The 21,899-nt window shown below is 50.1% G+C and overlaps 1 protein-coding gene across 3 annotated transcripts; it reads right to left on the minus strand.

Moving 5' to 3' along the window:
- Window positions 1–462: 462 nt before the first annotated feature.
- Window positions 463–21,097, minus strand: KHSRP (KH-type splicing regulatory protein). Of its 3 annotated transcripts, XM_084609812.1 has the most exons (21): window positions 20,790–21,096; window positions 17,544–17,600; window positions 16,238–16,334; window positions 15,584–15,622; window positions 15,218–15,257; window positions 14,586–14,635; window positions 13,222–13,293; window positions 12,460–12,517; window positions 11,379–11,550; window positions 10,271–10,369; window positions 8,305–8,403; window positions 7,983–8,085; window positions 6,914–7,014; window positions 4,968–5,109; window positions 4,705–4,865; window positions 4,466–4,584; window positions 3,582–3,670; window positions 3,304–3,501; window positions 2,598–2,675; window positions 2,264–2,424; window positions 463–1,008 (listed from the first exon to the last, which is right to left on the minus strand). In XM_084609812.1, the coding sequence occupies exons 1-21, from the start codon at window positions 20,988–20,990 to the stop codon at window positions 1,000–1,002; spliced, it is 2,145 nt and encodes a 714-aa protein (XP_084465938.1). In that variant the 5' UTR covers window positions 20,991–21,096; the 3' UTR covers window positions 463–999. The 3 variants fall into 3 exon arrangements, with proteins under 3 accessions (XP_084465938.1, XP_084465937.1, XP_084465939.1); XM_084609811.1 differs by having other exon boundaries at window positions 463–2,424; window positions 20,790–21,097; XM_084609813.1 differs by lacking the exon at window positions 17,544–17,600 and having other exon boundaries at window positions 463–2,424.
- Between the last annotated feature and the right edge of the window lie 802 nt (window positions 21,098–21,899).

Below are 21,899 nucleotides of genomic sequence, written 5' to 3' on the forward strand. Positions count from 1 at the left end.
CAGAGACAGGGCCAGCTAAGGCCTTACAGTGGGAATGGACCTGCCTAGGTATCAGTGAAATTACAGTCCCTTGGGATTGCTCAGCAAAAGACGGGAGGTATTGAATGGGCCGAGCACAGCTCCACTTGCTCCTCAACTGTCAAGAGAAGCAATTCCTTACCCCACATGGGTAACCTCAGCTCACCAGGCCAGATATGCCGCTGAGGGGCAGTGGCATAAAGCCCCTCCTAACAAGCAGTATCCGGGGGCATACCTTATCGCCAGTTGCTCGGTTCGGAAATAGTGCAGCAGAGTTGGTTTCAAAACAAAAAGAGCATTTTATTTAACAAAGCACAATTGCCTGCTCAAACTATAAAAAAACCACAGGAGCTCTTAGTTCATCAGGTTTTACAACAGCTATATCATGAGAACAATCCGCTTCAAAACCCTATGGACAGACAGACGCCACCCAGCAGACACAGGGAGGTTTTGTTATCATTTATTTGTGAAGTTAAAAACAAGCGGTAAAAAGTAAAAACTGAGCGTACAATTGTTTGTTTCAGTCTCCTCTTGAACAGACGAAATACATGACAGACCAGTCCCAATTGTGGGAAAATGGGAGGGGGAAAGGGGTTGTTTTATCTGAAACACCGACACCTTATTCGAGGAATGTTCCAACTCTAACTAAAAAGCAGAGTGATTTTTTTTTCTCCTTGTAAAGTTTTTTATTTTTTTTTAAAAACAAAACGAAAAGAAAAAACATGTTACCCTGAAATCGACGTGTGTTTCAGGAGGGCTGAGTTCTTGCAGCAGTTTTAGTTCACTATCTTCTACAGCTGGCTCAACATGAAGGATTCAGATATTTTTATTTTTATTTTATTTTATTTTAAAGGACTTGAAGGAGGAGCAGCCGAGGTTCCGCTAAGAAACCCAGCAATCAGACCCAGCTCCCTTCCCCAACAGCGGCCATCTCTTTCCAAAAACAAAAAGGGTTTCACAGGTGGGAAGTTCACATTCAATTCACTGAGCCTGCAAGGATCGGGGAGAGAGACAGGAGTCAGTTACCCCTGACAGACACCGCTACGGACGGAAGAGTCCGAAAGCAACACAGGGCCGCCCTCTGCTGCAACAGCACCGGCAATGTGCTGCCAAGTTGGAGTGGAGCGAAAACTGGCCTCGGCTCCCAACTCCCCTGCACACTAGGAAATCCCACCACTGAAGCAGGGTGTTTGAAAAGGAAATTGGCAGGTCAAGTCTGGAAGAGAATCTAGGTTTCAGAAGCAGCAGCTTTGGTCAGTCCTGAAGATCAGATGAAAGTCTTGGCCTGGGGAAAGCATTTCTAAAGGGGGCTGCTTGAAATTCGGCATATTTAGGCAGCTAAGTAAGTGGCACGGAGCCCCTAGCAAGACCAAGTGAAGTCTCCAGGTGCTGCTGGAAAAAAGTCACTTAGTCAGGTGCCTAAATGTAGCTGAAACCTGATTTTTAGGCTTCTGTTTCTGAAAAACGTGGCCCTAGAATGTAACCACTAAGCCTGGCCCACTGCAGGGTTGACAGCCCAAGAGCTGCAGCAGGACAGGCTAGAGGCTGGAGCGAATCTAGTTCCCTAGGTCAGCGAACAGCACCTTTCAGGTCAGCGCTGCCGAGCGTGCTCTCACCTTACGGAGGAGAAGCTGGTCAGAAACGTAGGAATCTGCACCCAGGTTCTCTTTGAAGGAGTTTCCCTGGTTTGAAGCTCGCTATATTCCAACATCTCTACAGACCGATCCCCTTGAACTACCAGGGCTAACAAAGTGATCCCCCCACATCCCCCAATGGATAAGACAACCCCTAACCCTACGAAGAAGTCCTAGCCCCTGAAAATGGACCTATGAGCCAGAGCTAAGAGCCCAGGGGAAACTGGAGAATCTTTTACCAGTTCTGTCCATTTCCCTGAGCTCCCATCTCCTCTGACCACCCCCCAGGTGTCTATGCATCAACGTAAATCCACATTAACAGCGTGGGTCTGTGTTGCCACCTAGTGGCGGATCCATAGAAGAGGTTTACGAGTCTGCTACTGCCTCCAGCTAATGGACTGGGTCCTTTAGCTCAAGCAGTAGAAGCTCAGGCTTGTAGGTCGAGGTGTCCTGGGTTGAATCCCCGTCGACGACCGATGTGGGAGCCGGTGCACGAGCACAAAGATGCCGCTCAGGAAGCGCTTCCTGTGGGACCGAGGGTCTCGCCCAGGCAGGAGAAGCTACAGCTGGGGGTTGAAGGCAGGCAGCGGGGCACATGGCCGATCACTCACCTGCTGTCCCTGCTGTGTCGGTGGCGGCACTGGGCCCCCAGCCCCTGGTGTCTGTCCGTAGTAGGCAGCCTGCTGTCTGTAGTACTCTGCCCAGGCTGCGCTGTAGTCTGGCTGAGGTCCCGGTGGTGCCCCTGGTCCTCCACCAGTAGCCACTTGAGCTGCTACGATGGGGCAGGGGAGAGAAGAGGGGGGTGAGTCAGTGACTCCAGGGGCATTGGGCTCCCTCCCCCACCCCCCAATATGTCTCCAATGGTCAGCAGACAGGAGCTGGACTTTCCTTGCTGATTCACACACACACACACACACGCATGCACACGCTCCAGGCCTCGCTCACCTTGTTTCTTATAATATTCCTCCCAGGCTTTCGTGTAGTCCTGCTGTGGGGGTGCCCCAGGCTGCTGGGGCTGCTGGCCTGTGGGCAGAGACACATGCATCAGGGACCCCGGACAGGTGGGCAAGGGAATGAGCAGCTGGGGAGGGAGGAGCAGCCTGGCAGTATTACTGCCCCCTTTGCCCAGTGGGTTTGAGACCAACACGAACTGGCTTTGCCAAGTGGCATTTCTGGTTGGGGTGAAGACTGGGGATGTTCACATGGATTCTGCAGGGCACACGGCTCACTTGCTGGGTCTGCCCACGGGCCTACATCTCCCGAACTAGACAAGCTGCTGAACCCCTTTCTCCACCTGACCCTCAGTGACTTTCCCTCTCAGAACAGGTCTGACTGCTCAGTGCTGGGGAAATCAGCCCATGGCCTGTCACTAGAACAACCCTCTGCCCACATATGCGGCCAGGCCAGTCTGCTTCAGAGGCAGGTACCTCTTGCTCAGGGCTGGAGTTCAGTCCTCAGGACTCTCAATGTTCAGCCTTTGCACTAGGGCCAGTTAGTGTCAGTCCTGAGGTCACAAGGAGCTGGACCAAGACCCTCGATTCACTGCTGCCATCCAGCACAGCGCTCTTCACCTGGGGCTGTGTCTGCATTGGCTAAGCCACCCCACCCCGCTAGAGGCAGACCGAGTCCCCTGGGCCGCCCAGGGCATTACCTAGTTTTTTGTAATACTCCTCCCACGCTTTAGTGTAGTCGGACTGCCCGGCCGGGGGTGGCTGCGGCGGCTCTCCCTGAACCGGGGGCGCTGTGGGAGCTGGTGGCTGCCCGGGCACGGGGCCAGGTGGCTGCTGGTAGTAGTGCGAGTAGTATGCTGCCCAGGCTGCGTTGGGATCTGCTGCCGCTGCTGCTTTGCCTGGAAAGGAGACACATGAGAACAGACACCGGCTCCTGCCCCGCCCACTGGCTCCGCAGGGGGTGGCTCTAGGTACTTACTTGGGTCATGAGGAGCCGGAGGCTGCCACTGCGGGTAGGTGTTCCCCCAGCCTTGGGGTGGGTATGGGTGGGGGGGAGGAGCCCCAGGGCTGAAAGAGGAGAGCAAGAGACACTGATGAGGAGGGAGCAGAACCCGGCTGGGACATGCTGACTGGGAGGGTGGGCATGTCCCTGCACATCTCCCCAAAGCATGGTTCTCAGATCCCTGCTGCAGCACCAGTGGGGACAGGCAGCCCAACAGAGCCAAATGGGCAGACAGAGGCTTTACTGTGCTCCCTTCGGTTTGTGTTTGTACAGGGCCTGGCACTATGGGCTCCAGGGTAGTGACCGGGCTCCTCTGTGCCACCCCAGTATAAAGTACCAACTGCACAGCTCTCGAGCACTCAGGGCGGATAGGAAGAGGCCAGCTGACTCTGAAGATCTGGTGGGGTTAATCCACCTATTTTACAGGCTACTTCTTAGCATCCACCTCCACCAAAGGGCAAGCTCAAGACTAATCTTCCCTGGTGCAGAATAACTCCCTGCAGCCCTGCTTCTGGTCCATCAAGATCCAGAACCGGGTCTCTGCAGTCTTATCCATTCTCCCATCTTCCCCGAGGAGGGGAGGATTTGGCCAGGAGCTTCCCCAGCAGAACTTAGGGCTGTTTTTTTTCTTGCTCCTAGACTGGAAGGATGGTCCAAAGTTTGGGCACTAGACATTATAGAGGATTCCCTAGACACTAGGGGAGCAGCCCCTGCCTCCAAAACTAGGCCACCAGATGCCCCTGGATTCATTGCTCATTCCAACCCCTTAAAGACCCAGCATCATCCACAAACACCTTTTTGCAGCATGTCATGCACTCCCTCCCCTGCCCCCAAAAGAGGCAGGAGATTCCAATACTCACTGAGGGGGAGCTCCTGGTGGCCCTGGATTGAAAGGTCCTGGGTTGAAAGGGCCCATTGGGCCAGCAGGGCCCGGGGGCCCTCCAGGCCCAGGCCCAGGTCCAACTGGGCAGAGGGGGCCCTGGAGAGAGGAAATAATCCGTAAGTGCTGAGAGCCACGATGCCCCAGGTCAGCCTCCAGTGCTCTGCTGCCCCCTCGCTGTGGGGGTAGGTGGAAGCTGGGGGCACTCCCTGCACCCACCTCGATCTTCTCCTCGATGAGCTGCTTGGCGTGGTCGATCTGCTGCGGGGAGCCTCGGATGATGAACAGTTTGAAGTTGGGGTCTCCGTTGGGAGGCAGCTGCCGGGAGATCTCGACGAACGCCCCCGTCTGCTGGTTTATGGCTTTGACGTTCTCCCCGCCTGGAAGAGAGGGTGGAGCTGTGAGCTCTGGCTCTGCTGGAGCGGTGGCGGGGGAGACGCTGGGAACCGCTGTATGAAGAGCCGATGGCAAAGGGCACTCACCTCTGCCAATGACCAGCCCACACTTGTGAGTAGGGATAGAGAAGGTCATTTCTCCTCCAGGAGGCCCCCAGTTACCCTGCCCTCGGCCACGACCTCTGCCTCCAGGGGGCATTCCTGGGCCAGGGGGGCCCGGCGGGCCACTCTGCAAGACAACAGCAGAAACAGCTTCAGGGATGGGTCACTGGCAGCCAGCTGCAGTGCGGAACATCTTGGCACCTCGCGCCGGCAGGGGGGAAATCAGTCTTGGGATTCAGGTGCTTTGTGCTTTAAAAGCGACCCGCTGAGGGAGGAAAAAGTGGGCGTGTGCCAGGTCACAAGCCCCAGAGAGCACAAAGAGCAATCACTTGGGGGCAGGCTGCGAGCATGTACTGAAAGCCAAGACAACCTCACTCCCTCTCCCTTCCAGGTCAGGTATTCTCAGTCGACCTCTCACACACACACATTCTATAAGGTTCTCGCTGATACCGTGTTTGTTTTGTTTTGTTTTTTTTACACACTCTTAGAGAGTCAGTTTAGAGGGTGGTCATGAAAATCTGACCTCTAGGTAGGGGCCACTATCCGAGAAGGGTTGAGAAATGCCCCGTCAGAAAGTATGTTTCTGCGTTACTTAGGTTCTAAAATTCAGGTCCAGTCTGCTGGGAGGCTGGGAACAGAGCTAGTGTTAATGACGACCCAAGAACAAAAGCTACTTGTTAAGAGGGACAGATTTTTAGGAGTGGGCTAACCATTTTTGTACAGCTTTTTCTATCATTTGCCCTGGTACCGTTAAAGTGGCACCACCCCCTACTGTGGGCAGTTCTCCAGATACTGCTATTCCCTTATGGGAAAGGGACCAAGCCATACTGGAATAAGGCACAGATAAGAGGAGACAGTGTGGTCTAGTGGAGAGTGCACCGGCCAGGGACTCGGGAGTTCTGGATTCTCTTCCCAGCTCTGCCCTGCTGGGTGACCTTGAGCAAGTCCTCCTTGTGCCTCACTTTTCCTATCTGTATAATGGGGATAATATTGACCTCCTTTTTGATCTACTGATAAGAACTAAAGATTATCCTAACAGCATCCACCTTATGGGCTGCACTGGGGTAACTATTTCAGTAAGAAATAATCACACCTGAAATAGTTAAAATCAGTAAAAAGCCTACAGAGCACACCTTGGCCCCCCTCTACACTTACAATTTAGATCAACCTAGCTATGCAGACCTAACCCTCAGCACAGGAGCAGCTAGGTCAACAGAAAATTCTTCATTTGACCCAGCTCCTGCTCTTGGATTACCTACAGGGACAGAAACCTTTCCACTGTAGGAAGCGTCCACACTAAGATGCTTCAGCTGTGACACTGTAGCTCCCCTAGCGTGGACATGCCCTGAGTCACCACTTAAATGTTTGTTAACACCTAATTAACATTTTGATTAAAAAGAAACCCTAATTTGCAACACTCAGCTTTTCAATTAAGGTGTTAAGAGTTTGCAACAAACAGAGCTTCTATCTCCCACTGGTCTGCCAAAGCCAGGGAAGATCACAGTCCTGATTTTTTTTTTTCTTTTAAACTTAAAAATAAGTAGGAAGAAATCTGACTTTTCAGGCTCCCTTATACATCATGCAGCAGAAAAGAAGTGGTACAGGTTCTATTTTTAGGACTCCTTTGTTGGTTAAAGAAACATCTGGACAGCCAGACTGGATCAGACCTGAGGCCAGTCTAGCCCAGTATTCCAGCAGATGCCACCCCTGAGGTTTTGGAAGAAGGTGTAAAAACCCTGCAGCAGCAGGGTAACCTGTACCATGGTAGGTCTCATTCTGATCTACCAGGTCGCTCTGAGACTCAGGTCTTCCTGACTCACTCTATTCGCCAGCTAATAAGGATGAATTTTCTGCTAAGGAACACGCACTGGGCGGGGAGTCGGCCCCTCCTAGGGCAGTATGCTGGAGCGGGGCACCCCAGTGTTACCTACCCGAAGGCTCTGCAGGAGGTCATTTATAATCCGGGCAGCATGCTCGCACCTGTCTGGGGGCCCCATAATATGGGCGATCTTCTCAGGACCCGTCCCATCATCTGAAACAAGCACAGGAGCCAGCTCAACAAGCGAGGTACCCATTGCCATGCCCGACTCCTCAAGACAAGCGCCAGGCCCCAGAACACTTCGCATTAGCAGCGGACAAGGTTTACCATTGTGTTTGCAGCAGTAAAAGGAAGTAGTAGCGTTCCCTTGTACCTATCCTCAGCCGTGGCACTTGGACCATGGTGAAGAGGGCTGTATAGATGGGGTACAAGTACCAGGAGCCAACCTCCTGGCTTAAGTCTATCTGGACAGCATAGACTATGCTAAAATGCGCTTCCTCTGCCTTACAAGCTTGCACGGTACCCGTTTTGTTAACATAGGATCAGCAGGTGGAAGAGCAGGTCACACATCCAATCAGCCTGAAGAAGCAGATTTAAGCTATGTGGGGAAATTAACCTCTTGGAAGCTGGAGTGAAATCTGCTCTATGCTTAAATGTTCTCTCCATTAAAGAGTGCCCAGAGCACAGAACTTCCCAGCCAGGGCCAACCACTGGTTCCCCAAGCCAGGTTATCCACCTCTGGAAGTGGCAGATACCTGTTGCTTCAGAAGGAGGCCACCATCCCATCCCACTTTGCATAATGCACTGGGCTATTTGCACTCATGTACAGGGGGAAGACTATTCCTTCCTGATCCCTTAACCCACAAGGCATGAGATTGGATAGGCAATTCTTGGGATTTTTTCCAAGGAAAAAAAACAAACAATCTGTCTTATTGGTTTACAGGAAAAATACCCTCCCCCACCCCCAAAAAAAAGTTAGTGTGGTGCGGCTATGAATGAGGAACTTTGAAGTGATCACTGAATGATGCGAGTTACAATATCAATGCCCCAGGGAACGTGTGTGCAGAAGAGCCCAGGCTGAGTCTCTGGTTGAGGAGAATCTTGATGCTTAGCCATGCAGGAGATGGGTTTGGAAGGATTCTCTGGTGAAGGGGAAGGGGAGAGCTATTTAGGCTTCTGACCTTGCTTGAACTGTATCCGAACTCCAGCATCATTTTGTATTTTCTTAATCATCTCTCCGCTACGGCCAATAACCACACCGACAGAATGCCTGGGCACAGGGACCTGAGGAAGGGTCAAGAGCAAAATTAACTGGAGAACAGGAAACACGGCTAAGACCTAGGAAGTAATTTCCTAGGACACTAGGCCTAAGGTGTTTTTTTTGGTGACTGCTGCCCCCTACTGTCAGACTACATAACATTCGCCTTTGACAGAACCAGCAGCAGGCAGACTGTTCAGCAAGGAAAGATTGTGCCCCAAACTAATGCGCTAAATCGGTCTTACATCTATTCCTCCACCAATCCTGGAACCGTATTCATTTCGGTCACCAAAGCCTCCCTGGTCACGTTCTCGCAGGATGTCCATCACCATCTCACATGCTTGCTGCAAACAAGAAACAGCAACATGAGCCCAGGGAACCAGTGACTCCCATGCTGCAGGCCTGGCTCCCAGAGTAAGCAGGACTGAGGCTTGCATGGACCACTGGGCACCCAGCCAAGAATTCCTTCTTTAAATACATGGGGACCATTAGCTAGGTTAAGTGACTTTAATCCCAGGGGCCCCCCACACAAAGGATCCCAGTGGTCCAGAAAAGCCACAGTAAAAAGTCACAACTGCTACCAAGTGACCGGGAACAATGCAGCTCAAGGGAAGATCCAAGAGTGACACGCACATCCCCAGCTATGTTTCACAGTTCAGGCATACACAGCTCTGTTCTCAGTCTCCTGGCCAAGGCTGGGCAGTTCCTAAATTCGCCCCAGTGGCAGGTACGATAAGACCACTGTAGTAGAGCGCCTGGTTCACACTTGTCCAGCACTTTCATAGAGGATCTCAGTGATCTATATATAGCAGAACATCCACTGCAGCTGTGTGTCAGGTATATTCAACCTCCTTTTACCAAGGTACAAGCAGACAGAGGTCAAACTGCCCAAGGATACACAGTGTTTATGATACAACCACGGGCAGATTCCCTAGCTGCTTAATTTAATCATTTCAATACATGTTTATACCTGTACCGTGCCCACCATCTGAAGAGCTCAGAAGTTTACATCAAATTCACTTCCACACCCTATTTAAGTGTAATTTTGGGGAAATAGGGAACAGAAACGACATGTCCACGTTCTCGCAAGATGTCCAGCATCATCTCACATGCTTGTCCAAGGTGTCACAGCAAGTGAGAGGCGGAGCTAGGACTAGAAGCCAAGCCTCCAGACTCCTAGCCTGGTGCTTTAACTACAAGCCCATCCTTCCTCTCAGGTGGACACTATTCAGTATTCACTTCCTGTCCTAAACAAGTTTGTGCTGTCGGACTGAGCGGTTTCACAAGGGGAGGCATGTACGTGAAGCAATTCTGAATGTGTAAAGTGTTCTGGAGAGATCAAAGTGACTCAGTAGGACGGGGTCCCAACACGGTGCCCACGGGCACCATGGAGCCCACTGGGGCATTTTTGTGCAGTCGCAGGACACCCCGCCGCTGAAAGGCTGCTGAGAAGCATTGCTGTTTCTCGGCGGCGATGATTCTTCCCACTACTGCTTCTCGGCGGCAGCATTGCGGTGGCGGGGTGTCTGGCACCCGCCACAGTCTTCTGTGAATAGCAATATGCTATTCCCACAAGAAAGGTTGGGGACCACTGCATTAGAACACTTATAAGGTTTGAGCCAAAGTAGTTAGCTTCAGAATGGCCCTAAGGCAGGTAACCACTGACTAGGAAAGCAGCGGTTCTCAACCAGGGGTACATGTATCCTGTGGGGTACATCAACTCATCTAGAGATTTGCCTTGTTTTACAACAGGCGACATAAAAAGCACTAGCCCAGTCAGTACAAACGAACATTTCATCCAGACAATGACTTGTGTATACTGCTCTATAGACTAGCCACTGAAATGAAAGTACAATATTTATATTCCAATTGATGTCATAATTATATAGTACCATGAGAAAGTAACCAACTTTTCAATAATAGCAGGCTGTGACACTTGCCATTTTTGTCTGGTTTTGTAAGCAAGTGGTTAAGTAAGGTGAAACTTGGGGTATGCAAGACAAATCAGCCTCCTGAAAGGGGTACAATAGTCAAAGGTTGAGAGCCACTGCAATAAAGGGACCACGAAACGGGAACCACTTTATACCATCCACAACAAGCCCTCCCCACAGGCAAATAGGGAAAACAGTGCAGTCAACCTCCTCCCCTCGCTCTCCACACAGACAGCTACATACACAAACACTCTCACTAGGGCAAGTCAGCCTGACCTACCTGTACTTTGTAGGGGTCTCCAATTATCCGAAGGGGCTTGTCTACATTGGTGTTTTGGGAACCGTCTTGAATTAAAATCATTTTCACTCCAGCTCGCTCCTGCATTGGGGCGAAAGGAGACTGGAAGTCAGCCAGAGGTTGGGCAAGCCTGGAGAGTTCCAGCCATCAAGGTTCTATAGCATAAACCTGCCATAACCTACGGTGACTGGAGCTCTGATAGGGGGGAAGTAGAAGGGACCAGACTTCCCCACTAACTAACATCAGGACCTTCACCATGGTCTCTAGAGAGACTCACCCAAGAATTCAGCTTGTGTCGTGAACCATAGTTCCAATACAGACATGGCAGTTGGCAGTAGAAACCAGACCTGGAACCATCACTGCCAAGGGCACAAGCCCCTACCTGTAGATTTTGGGATCTCCAGGGTTTTAGGTTTCCATTGAGTCACACTCCTAGCCTTTCCAGTGATGAAGCTTTCTGAACATGTGCCGACTTAGGCAGGATTCCCTGCGCCCTGACTGATGCCCGGGTGACTCAGTGTCCCTCTGTTCCTGCTGCACTTTTCCAGAGATGCCAGGGAGGCAGCTAAGCAAAACTGCCTTGGGGCTTATCTAGACTAGGGAAGTCTGCACAGGGTTGCTCCAGTGCAAAGTGGGGTTTGCACAAGTGACATCCTGGTAAGTTAGATGGGTGCCAACCCCAGCTTATGTTGGTGGAGCGACACCAACATAACCCGTTGCATAGACAGGGCCTTAGGGGCATTATATGGACTTTGCCAAGCCCCCTGAGGAAAAGATGGCCATGCACCCCACCTGAGCTAACAGGGCACAGCTGGACACACCACATTAGCGAGTGACCCAGAATTTCAGAAGGAATCAGAGTGGCCCCAGGGCAGAAGCCTTTCACTGCTTGATGAAGATGAAGAGGCCACCAAAGGCACCATGCTAGAGCAGGCTGAGCCGCAAGGCAGGTAGAGTTAATGAGACAGGAAAGAGGAGGAAATTGCTAAGTGAGGGGAAAAGGGGCAGCTCTGGTGCACTGCCCCCTGCTCTAACCACAGGCAGTTCTCAGTCCACCTGCCCCACAGGCTGGGTGGCTCCCAGCCCTTACCTGTAACTGTTTAATGGTCTCTCCCCCTTTGCCGATCACCAGCCCTGCCTTCCCAGCCGGGATCATGATTTCCTGCACTGTGCCATTCTGCCCGTTAGCATTGTCATGGAACTGGCCAGGCGGCCCCCCACGACCCCGCGACACGATATCATCCAGCATCATTTTTGCCTTCCTGTAAGGGGAAAGAAAACCAGCAATGGTGGTGAGCAGTGGGGGGGGGGGGAGCGGGGGAGGGAACTGACACCCAGCCACCATTCATACACCCCAGACTAATGCTGCAATACACAGGACAGGCCCTTGGCACTGCAGTGGCCCATCCAGCCCCCTTCCAGGATGACCCTCTCGCCGGGAGCTCCCATCCCACCATGCCAAGTCTCAAGATTTGGACAGCCCAGATAACCCGCACAGCGTGTTTCTGCCTATCCCTGCATATTCCAGAGGGGGGGTTGTTCAGTCAAGGACAGTAAGACCTTGCCAAGAAGGCAGGCCCAGTTGCCACGCTGCCCAGGGCTGACATTTGCTACATGCTAACCCCATGATTACAAACCAAAGTGGACATTGCTGTTCTGTCATCAAGAGCCCTGAGCAGTAAGGTCAGGAGATTCCTACTGCTGCACCTATACCTGGGCATTTTGGTTCTACAGCCTATAGCCAAACCCTTTTACAACTGCCCAGCTCAAGACAAGAGGCTACGGTCCCTTCTAATGATGGGGCAGGAGACCCTATACTTGCAAATCGCCCACTCAGAATTCCGCTCTTTGGAAAGGGGAGGGGAAGGGTTATGAATTTTCTTCAGGGTCTCTCTTCCCACTAACTTTATACAGCTCTTGTCCTCCCTGAAGACTGCGAAAGTTCCCAAGAAGAAAACCACCAAACAGCAGCAGAACCTCCAGGACAGCACAGCAGAAGGCAGGTGACAGGGAGAACCTTTGGCAGTGGTTTGATAGTGAGGGAGGAGAGGCAGCAAACACAAAGCAAGTTCTGAAGATTTGAGCTTAAAGTTCAACAACAAGGCCCTGCCTGACAGCCAGCTGATTACAGTATGTACCAGGACCCATGGCTGAATAAAGGGTGTACTCACTGGACAGATTCTGGGGATCCAGTCAGAGAGACGCTCCGCTCTGGTAATCCGCCACTGTCTGTAGGAGAAGACCGTGTTAAATGACATGCTCCTAGGGCACTTTGCCTGGAGGTTCCCACGGGAACCTCTACAGATGTGCTTATGCTTTCTCTCCCTACAAACTAAGGCAGAATGGTGCTATGAAGGAGCTGGAATAACGGCAGAGATCTGAAGGGGGAAATGCTCTGTGGTGGCTGAGTTCACACTGTGCCACGTGGCTCGTAATTCCATTATGCCTGCTGGTGCTGATGGCCTTTGCCATTTTATATCAGTGACCCCTGGTATTTATAAGGCATCACTACAGTAGCTAGGCACTACTCTATAGATGAGTGAACTCACTGCATCCCAGGAAAGACATGGCCAGAGCTGTCTAACACACTATTAAACCACACTCCCGGGGAACACATTAGAATATTTCTGGGGAATGCTCGATGCCAGGGGCATTCTTTGCTTCAGAGATTTAAGGCCAGAAAGGACCACTATGATCATTTAGTCTGACCTGCATAGAACTCCACCCAGGAATTGCCACGGAGCCCAACAATATACTAGCGACAGAGGACTGAGAATCGACCACATCCATTGCTTAAAGGGGTAATTATGTTCACTGCTATAAATTTACACCTCAAATGAAGGGGCCCAGGAAGACCAGTCTAGCTGGGCATTGATGAGCACTCTGCAGAGTTCTTGCACCGTGAAGGATTCCCAAGAAGCACCAGTCCATACCTGGTGATATCTGTACTTTGCAGCCCGAGTCTTGCTGGATTTTGTTGATCTGTTCACCTCCTCTGCCTATAACTGGAAAAAAAAGGAAAGGAGAAGAACTGCTAAGGAACACTGGCTTACTACAGGGAAAGGAAATGTCACTAGCAGACAGGTCTCAAAGCAAAATGCTTCACATGATTCAGTTATAGACTATTAATCTGCAACCACTTTAAAAAGAAAACAATCCAATATCCATCTATCTCCATGCAGAAGATAGAAGCCTTACATTCTACTGGAGGAATAGTAAAAATAATGTTCAAATATAATGTAGTGGGAGGGTCCCTCCCCCCCCACACTGCAGGTTGTAGGATGATCTTCGCTCTCACAGCTACTAACATATGGCACTTTTCAGCCATGAATCTCAAAGCACTCTACAAAGGCGAGTGGGTTTCATTATCCCCTTTCTAGAGAAGGGAAAACTGAAGCAGCAGCGAACAGAACCCAGGGCTCGAGTCCAGTGCCCCATGTGAGTCTATGGGGGTCAGAAGGGGGAAGAGAAGCAACAGATTCAAATATTAAATCTAGTTAAACAAGACTCTCAGAAGGGCCTTGTTCACCACAGGGCCTGGGCAGCCTAAAGGAATCAGTAGCCTCTGAAGGAGAGTTTGGGGCACCCAAACTCACTCAACTCCTCCTCTAGCCTCAAAAAGCTCAGAAAACCAAGCCAACTGAAACCGCATCTTGCAAACCAACTGTTTCCTGGGCTCAGATCTTGTATGCAATGGAGCCCAGTTTTCTCCTGCTTAGCATCACGCTGAAGCCAGTGTTACAGCCACCATTCCTTCTGGCAAAGGTCTAGATTGGACTCCCTTCAGAGCCAGTCACTGCTTCTCAGATCAGCGAGACAAGACTGAAAGTCCCCTCTTCCCTGGGAGAGGAACACTGAGCCCTTCACAACACTCCTGTGAATCCATGCCACTGCCCACAGACCACAATCTCAGTGCACAATGGAAGTGCCAACAACCACGGTGACAACACACCCGTCTAGGAAGTTCCCCTCGGTATCTAATCCCTACCATTTAAAGCAGGGAGTCCGAGCCCGTGCAACCAATAACACAAAATGCTCCACCCTGCATCTTTCCTGGCTGGCACAAGTGCCACACCAGAGTTGCCAGAGTGTTAGCGTAAGACTCAAATGCTAGTCAGATCTCGGATAGCTGTAACCCAACAGCGAAGGGGATCAGAGCAAAGAACAACTGAGTTTTTCTGCAAAAAGCTCAGCAACTGGCCCTGAGAAGCCAGGAAGGTATTTGCGAGTAAAGGTAACAGTGAAAGCCTTTCACTAAAGCAACAGCAAGGCTGCTCCCTCCCTGTCTAATACTCACTGAGTCCCACCATGCCATCAGGTACTCTGTACTCTTCAGTCACTGTAGACCTGCAAAGGGAAACGGTCAGCGGCTTAAAGTGAGGAGTGGGAGGGTAACAAAATAGGAACCGATAGTCACCTGCATCGATCAGAAACAAAAGAAAAGGACTTTCCTTCTCCTGGGAGGACAGACCGATTGGAAGGTGACAGAGCTATTGGCACCAGGCTAGGGGATGCGGGTGTGTCGGGGTTATGCATGGCAAACTAGCTACATGTCCTGGAGTCCACTGTATCAGCATTTGCACACAGTGCTCTGGTTTTTACAGAAGCCAAAGCTATGAAACCTAAAGCAAAGGCTGCACAAGAGCTAGAAATACCACGCTGGTGGCCAAGAAGCACGTCCCTCACTACCAACACGGCACACTCATGCCAGGAGCGACCAGTCTCCCCAATGGCATGTCACACGACTCCAAGTGCAAGCCTCACATCTGAGCAAAGCAGCTTGTTAAGTTTTGGGGCATCACAATGTTGCCCCTCCTGCAGACATCTGAAGTACAAGAGACGTGTCGCTAATCTGGTTCTGAATGTTCGGTTCAAACTCACAAGCCTCATGACTTTGGGGTGGGGGAGAAGGGTGAAGGTGGAGTTTACCTGGGAGGAGGATGGATCGGTCCAAGTTGAGCTGACATTGCTAAAAAGGAAAACCATGAGAGGTTTTGGGTTATGAATTCACATACCAGAATGCAGAACAATGCCACAAAGCCAACAACAAATCAGTCACTATCCAGGTAGACTATGGAAGATAAAAATCCCAGCAGGTTAAAAACAGGTTCCTGCACATTTCTAACCCAAATCTTCCCCCTTCCCTCATCTTTCACCCAATCCATTATTATTTTCTCAGCCTCAACATGAAATGCCCACTCCAGGTGAGCAACAGCTATCAGAGGGTTTTATATGTGGTTAACAGCACCTCCCCAGGCACCGGCTATAATCCCTTTTAATGTATGTTGTACTTACAATCACCTTGAGCAGCCAGTTTCTTGCTCTCTGGCTGGTCTGTTTAAAAGAGAAGGGAGTAGATTAGATGCAAGCCAACCTCTTTCCAGTACTTACAGGTGGCCTCCTTTCTCCACATGCTGACATGTGACATAGGAGACCAACTCTCGAAGTATGATGGTCTAGATGTGAGCTATGTACATCTTCATTAAGGAAACCATTAGAACATTTAAACAATGGAAACTTATCAAAATAAAAATTAATATTCTAAATCCAAGCGCCTATGACAACAACTAGCATTTATGTAGTACTTTCCATCCTGTGCTTAGACAATACCCAGGAAACTTTCACCCATGCTGAAAGGCCCTGGCACTTCTACAGGTGTTGGAATCAGAGATGGCAATGGATTGGGCAGAGAGGGTACTGAACTAGAAGTGCAGAGACATGGGGGGTTACTCCCAGCTTGGCCAGTGGCTGTGTGAGAGCTTGAGCAAGTCATTTCTCATCTGTGTATGTCAGCTGTGTTAGTTGTACAATAGGGATATACTGAAAAGCTCCCCCCCCGCCCCCCAGCTACAGATGAAAAGCACTAGGTAAGTGATAAGTATCACCAAGGCCCAGCACTCATCACATAATGGTGCTGTTCAAATATAGACAACGAACACCCTGCAGTACCTCCGTCTTCCAGTTGCCTCTTCTGACCCCCAAACCCAAAGTCTGGAGTGTTGTTGTTCACCGTGGTAGCTGCATCACCCCCAATTTTAGCCGCTATCTGAAAAGAAAGCAGTTGGCATTGTACAGTTACTACCAAAGGGAAAATCCTTCCAGAAATTAGCAACAATGGGGAAGTAAAAGCAACTGGATTAGCAAAAACAAAATTCTCAAGCCCTAGGACCTTCAGTCCATTAAATATACCACACAATAACTGCAATGCCATTTAAAAAGTCCTAGGCTAGGCTACACAGTTCAGATGACATTAAACAACCACGCTTAAGCTAAGCAAGGGCTAGCATGTTATTACAGCACTAAAAAATATACTCTAACTTAGGTCTATATAAAGAGAGTTAATGACATAGTATTTGCATGTAGCAAACACTATTAAAGCTGAAAAATTGCAGCTACTTAACGCATGTGCTTAAACTTCCTGAAAAACATTTTCTGGGGCTGAAAGATTTGTACTTTATTTCAGCCAAAATGCGACTTATGCAAAAAACCTTACTTAAAAACGCATTATAAATGTCCCTTCCTATGTTTGTTCACTGATGTAACTCAAAAGTGGCAGTACCTTCGATCTTTATACCTACCAGACACAACTCTCAGCCAAGAGACCTGTACCACATTAACTCCAAATAATTTGAGAGCGTGGAAGCAGAATGTGCAGCAGCAAATTTCACTAGCTAAGAGTCCACTTTTGAACGCCAGTTGAGAGACTTTGTCCCATTTCTACCTCTCAGGTAGGATGTGTGGTCACAACAGTGTTTCTTGTACGTAGAACTGTTAGCTCACGCTCATTTCAAATTCTCACACTCCAGCTAGCTCTCTGGAAGCATCAGTATACACTCGTGTCTCTTAGGTGTGCGCATGCATTAATTTTGTATTTACATGAGTGTACACAACTCAGACAGATTTCCCTCTTTCATTAAACTTAGGAAATTAAATGCAAAAAAATTGTTAATACAACATTAAGGTTGCAAATTTTAATTAAGAAGTCAAGCATTGCAATAGTTAGTGTTTTTATGAGAATCTGAATTTGTGCACACAGGACAAATGTGTAACTTGAGTATATTCATTAATAATTGGAACCGACAAATATTCATTATTTCAATTACTGATTAGATTAATGTGTACAGTTAAGATCCAATAGGATAGAAGTAAGACTATCAGATGATATTTTGTATTTCCCATTTAAATTCACAACCTTAACCCTGCATTAACATCGGTTTTCAACTGATTTTTAGAAGTAGCTCCCTTGTTTATTTACCTGCTGCAACTCAAGTTTAGGATTCTGCTCAACAGGAGCTGACACCACCACAGGCACCTGAAGACAGTAGAGGACATGGTGATGTGCTCAGCTGTTGCAGGACAGAGAAAATCCCGTGCTTGGGTATTGGCAGATAAGTCATTTTTATAGTGTTCATAAAAGGTGCAAGACTGACAGCACTGAAGGTCAAAGTTCTCTACCTAGCCAAATCAAGTACAGCCAGGCAGTCCAACAGCAAGGCGAGATTCCCTGCAATGCCCGCAGCAATGTGTGTCATCCACGACGACTAGTAATTATTGTTAAGTGCTGACAGTGAGCTTGCTGCTGTACAATTCACAAAAGGCTATCCCTGCCCGGAAGAACTGCAATTCTCAAGTGACCTGGAGGGACTCCTCTTTGGGGCAGAGGACAGCTCAGTTTCCATGGCCCATTCAATCCTTTGCCCCTTTGGTGAGGAAGCCAACTGAACTCTGGTGATGTGTGTTGTGGAGACCTGTTCACTGAGAAGCGGACTGAAGCTTAGTCATTACCAGAAAAGGTTTGCTGGGATAGCTAGAAGATACCGATCCTGGCAAACAGAGCCCTGCAGTGGGACTGGAATCCTGTGGTTCCGCAGGACCTGTTGCCCTAATAGTGGGAACAGGTAAAATGTACTTTGTTGCAGATGCAATTGGGTGGGCAAACAAAATAAAATAAAAATACCCCAGACTGCAGTAATTTGTGGGGGAAAACTGTAAATGGTTAAAGATTTGTTTTATTCTTTTAATGATAAAAATGGTCTGAATTCTGTTTTTTCAGAGAGAAAAACTGATGGGATTGTTTTGAGGTTTTGGTTTTAGTGGCATGGGGGAAATCGGTTTCTCTTGTAGGATCTAAGGTTTTTGTGGGTGAGAGCGGGATAAAATGCAAGAAACAATGCAGGAGCGGATATTGCGGTGCAGGACTGGAGCAGGATTAAAAACAAAAAAGAGTCCCACGCAGGGCTCTCCTTGCAAACTCTTCTAGTGGCAATGCAGATTAAGAGTGTTTGTGCTGGGTCAGTTTACACAGTTCCCCAAAGGACAGACGCTATTCTGGAAAAGTATTTCTTTGCTGACATAACCGGGTTTACACTAGGCTTTTGTCCATATAAAAGTGTCATTAAAAAAAATCACACCTTAAATTGACATTATTATTGACAAAAGTTAACTCCCCAGCCCAGCCACACCATTCAATGGTGAGCACTTTTGGCAGCTATCAAGCTGGACTGGATTCCAATCAGTGACACAGAAGTGAAAAGCTTTGTACACCCCATTATTAGGCCACTAAACCATCCCACCAATCCCTTCATTTTATTAAAAACAGACTTATCCCTGATTTAAGGTTGCATATTTGTTTCACTTTGGGATCCTTCACTTTTTAACGAAGTGAGCTTTGCCCCTTGATCCCCTAAAAACAAAAAAATAATCTTCTCATTTTAAAAGTCAAATTTCAAATTGGGGCAGCTACAAAGCATTCAAGAGGTTAAAAATTTAGAAATACATTTCCCAAACTTAAGTTGTCAGTTTTATACTGAAGCATCCATCTGACATACAGATGCATTAATATTCCAAGATTTTAGCACTGCAGAAAAATTTACCTAAAAGTTGGGAAGAAAATTAGCATAAAACATCACCAAACCACCAGCATCTCAGTACTTCCTTGCAGTGAGAAGACTAGTGCAGAATTTCCCTGCATGTTAGCAGAGCCCACATTTCAGCGCTATGTCCAACCACCAGTGCCCACGAGTCATAGCAGGATACAGACATTTTCAACGTAGAGAAATTCCTTCTGCAAATGCAATTGTTCATCTGAATTGTGACTGACTTGTCAGTATTTACGCTGCTTCCTCTGTAGTCTGAGGAAATGAAGCCATGAGTTGTAGTGGCTTGCCTAGCTGATAAAGATGCTAATCTGCTCCACAATTTCAGTGGGAAGCATCACCCTCATCTCCCAAATGTTGGGTATCTATTTTTTGTAGACTGTGTGTTGGAGACAAGCTTGTTTGAGCAGTTGGGTTAGCAGCCCATGGCTCTGCGGTTTTATAGCATTCTGCTAGTCTTGCAAAGTCAGAAAAATAAGGGACACCTGCAGAAGTTGGGATGCATGGGGACAACAAGCCCTACCACCCATTAAGTTAGATAAACCACCAACCACCTGAGGACAAGGTTAACACTGCCAACCTTCTTCTTTTGGGACAGTCATATTGCAACAAGAACGGAAAGAACCCCAGAATTAAGGAGGGCCATCCCAAACATGTCCCTATTTAATGTGGGACTAGGGATGAGGCCCCAATGGGTGCTGCAGGCAGAAATAGGGGAGGGCTGAGCAGAGCTCTCTGCTGGCCATATGTGAGGGAACAGACCCAGGAGCCTGGCCAACCCCCTCTTCCACATGCATGAAGCAAGAAGTGAGACCCAGGCTAAGAATAAGCTGAATATGGACCATTAAATCCTGAAGCTGAATGCAGATGAACAACTCTGACCTTCCCCCTCCCCAAACTGGTGATAGAAGGGAGTGTCCTACCCCCGTGGGGGAACAGGAGTAGGCCACCTTGGGGGGATCCCTTCACCCAGCCTATCCTCTCCTCCAGCTCTCTCCAACCCTTTACCTCCCCTTCCACTCTTAAGAGCCCAGCCCCTCTGTTCCCAACACCTACCGCATACAGTCCCTAATTCCTCTTCTCCCCACATCCTGCTCTCCATCCCATTACCCCCAGCCCTGTTACCAACCCACCCCGCCTCCCTCCTCCCACAGCTTATACCCATCCCCCACACACCAGGCCCCTCCCCTAGGCCCCCTCTCCTCTGCTCCCAGCCCCCACAACCCATACCCCTTCCCTCCCATCCTACCTCCCCCACTCCCATACCCCCTCCTCCGCCCCAGGCCCATTCTAGCCCCCCTCCCCCCATAACCTATACCCCTTTCTCCGCCCCTCCTAGCTCCCTCCCCTCTGCTCCCATCCCCCATAACCCGTCCCTGTCCCCCGCCCCCAGCCCTCTGCTCCCGGACCCCATACCTGTCCCTGCCCCCCCCCGCTCCCAGCCCCCCCCCGCCCCGTCCCGCCCCCCCCATTCCACCCCCCCTCCCCTCTGCTCGCAGCCCTCGCGGCCCATCCCCTTTCCTCCGCCCATCCCCTCTAACCCTCATAGCTCCGGCCCCCCCCCCACCTCGCGCCTCAGGCCCAAGCCCCCCCCGGCTCCCGGCCCGGCCCCGCCGCCCCCTCACCTGTCGGGCCCGCTGCACGGCGTCGGCGAAGGCGTCCTTGCGGATCCCCCCGGGCGGCCCCCCCGCTCCGCCCGGGCCGGGCCCCCCCGCGCCTCCCGCGCCCGCTCCTCCCGGCGGCGGCCCCCCAGCTCCGGCTCCGCCGGCTCCCCCACCGGGGGGCCCTCCGGAGGGCGGGGGCCCGGCCGGGCTATAGTCCGACATGGCGGCGGCTGAGGCCGGCGAGAGACGCTGAGGAGGCGGCGGCGGCGGCGAGGGCTCAACGCGGGAACCAGGCCGAGCTCTCCACACACCCCCGCAAAGCACGGTGGGATCGGGGGGCGGGGACTCCGCCGATATCCCCGCCCCCCGCGAGGCTCGAAGGCCAGTCACACACGCGGAGCGCTCTGAGTGACAACGACATACAACCAATCCCGATAAGGAAGGAGCCGGCTTACCTGACTGGCCTATTAAAGGGATGGGAGGCGGGAGTTAAAACTGAGTGTCAGAGGACTCATCCAATCGCACCGGCAAAGATCCCTGAATTTGCTTTATTATTGGAGAACAAGTAGGCGAGTGTCTGTATTGATTGACACGGGATTAAGCCAGTCAGAGATGAAATGTTGCTCGTTTTTGGACTTCCATTGGAGAAGATTAAGGATGGGCTGATATTATAATTGATTGACATTTTTATGGACCAATCAAAGATGGCAAGTGCCCAGGACAGGCCTATCTGGCCCACCTATTGAATGATGAAAAGGCAGGAGCGAATTTAATTGACAGGTATTTGAGCCATTCACAGGGAAGGGATTCCACACGCTACTTCTTTATTGGAAGGTGCAATGCATGGGCGGTTCTTATTAGTGAGTGACAGGTATGCAAACCAATCAGAAATGTAGAATGCCCAAGAGCTCTCCTTATTGGTGCATGGATGGGTGGGTCTAACATTGATTGACAGGCAGCTAAGCCAATAAAAAGTAATATATCCCATCTACCTCCCTATTGGAGGATGAGCCAATACGACGTTGAAGGGAAAGAAGTGGAGAGTGATTGAAGCTCTGGCCAGATTGACAGCCACATCGGCCAATCACATTGGAAGTGAGCTGGGCTTCACCAGTGTATATTGCCCAGGCG

The sequence above is a fragment of the Lepidochelys olivacea genome (assembly GCF_965140295.1).
Source record: "Lepidochelys olivacea isolate rLepOli2 genome assembly, chromosome: 20".
Classification (NCBI taxonomy): Eukaryota; Metazoa; Chordata; order Testudines; family Cheloniidae; genus Lepidochelys; species Lepidochelys olivacea.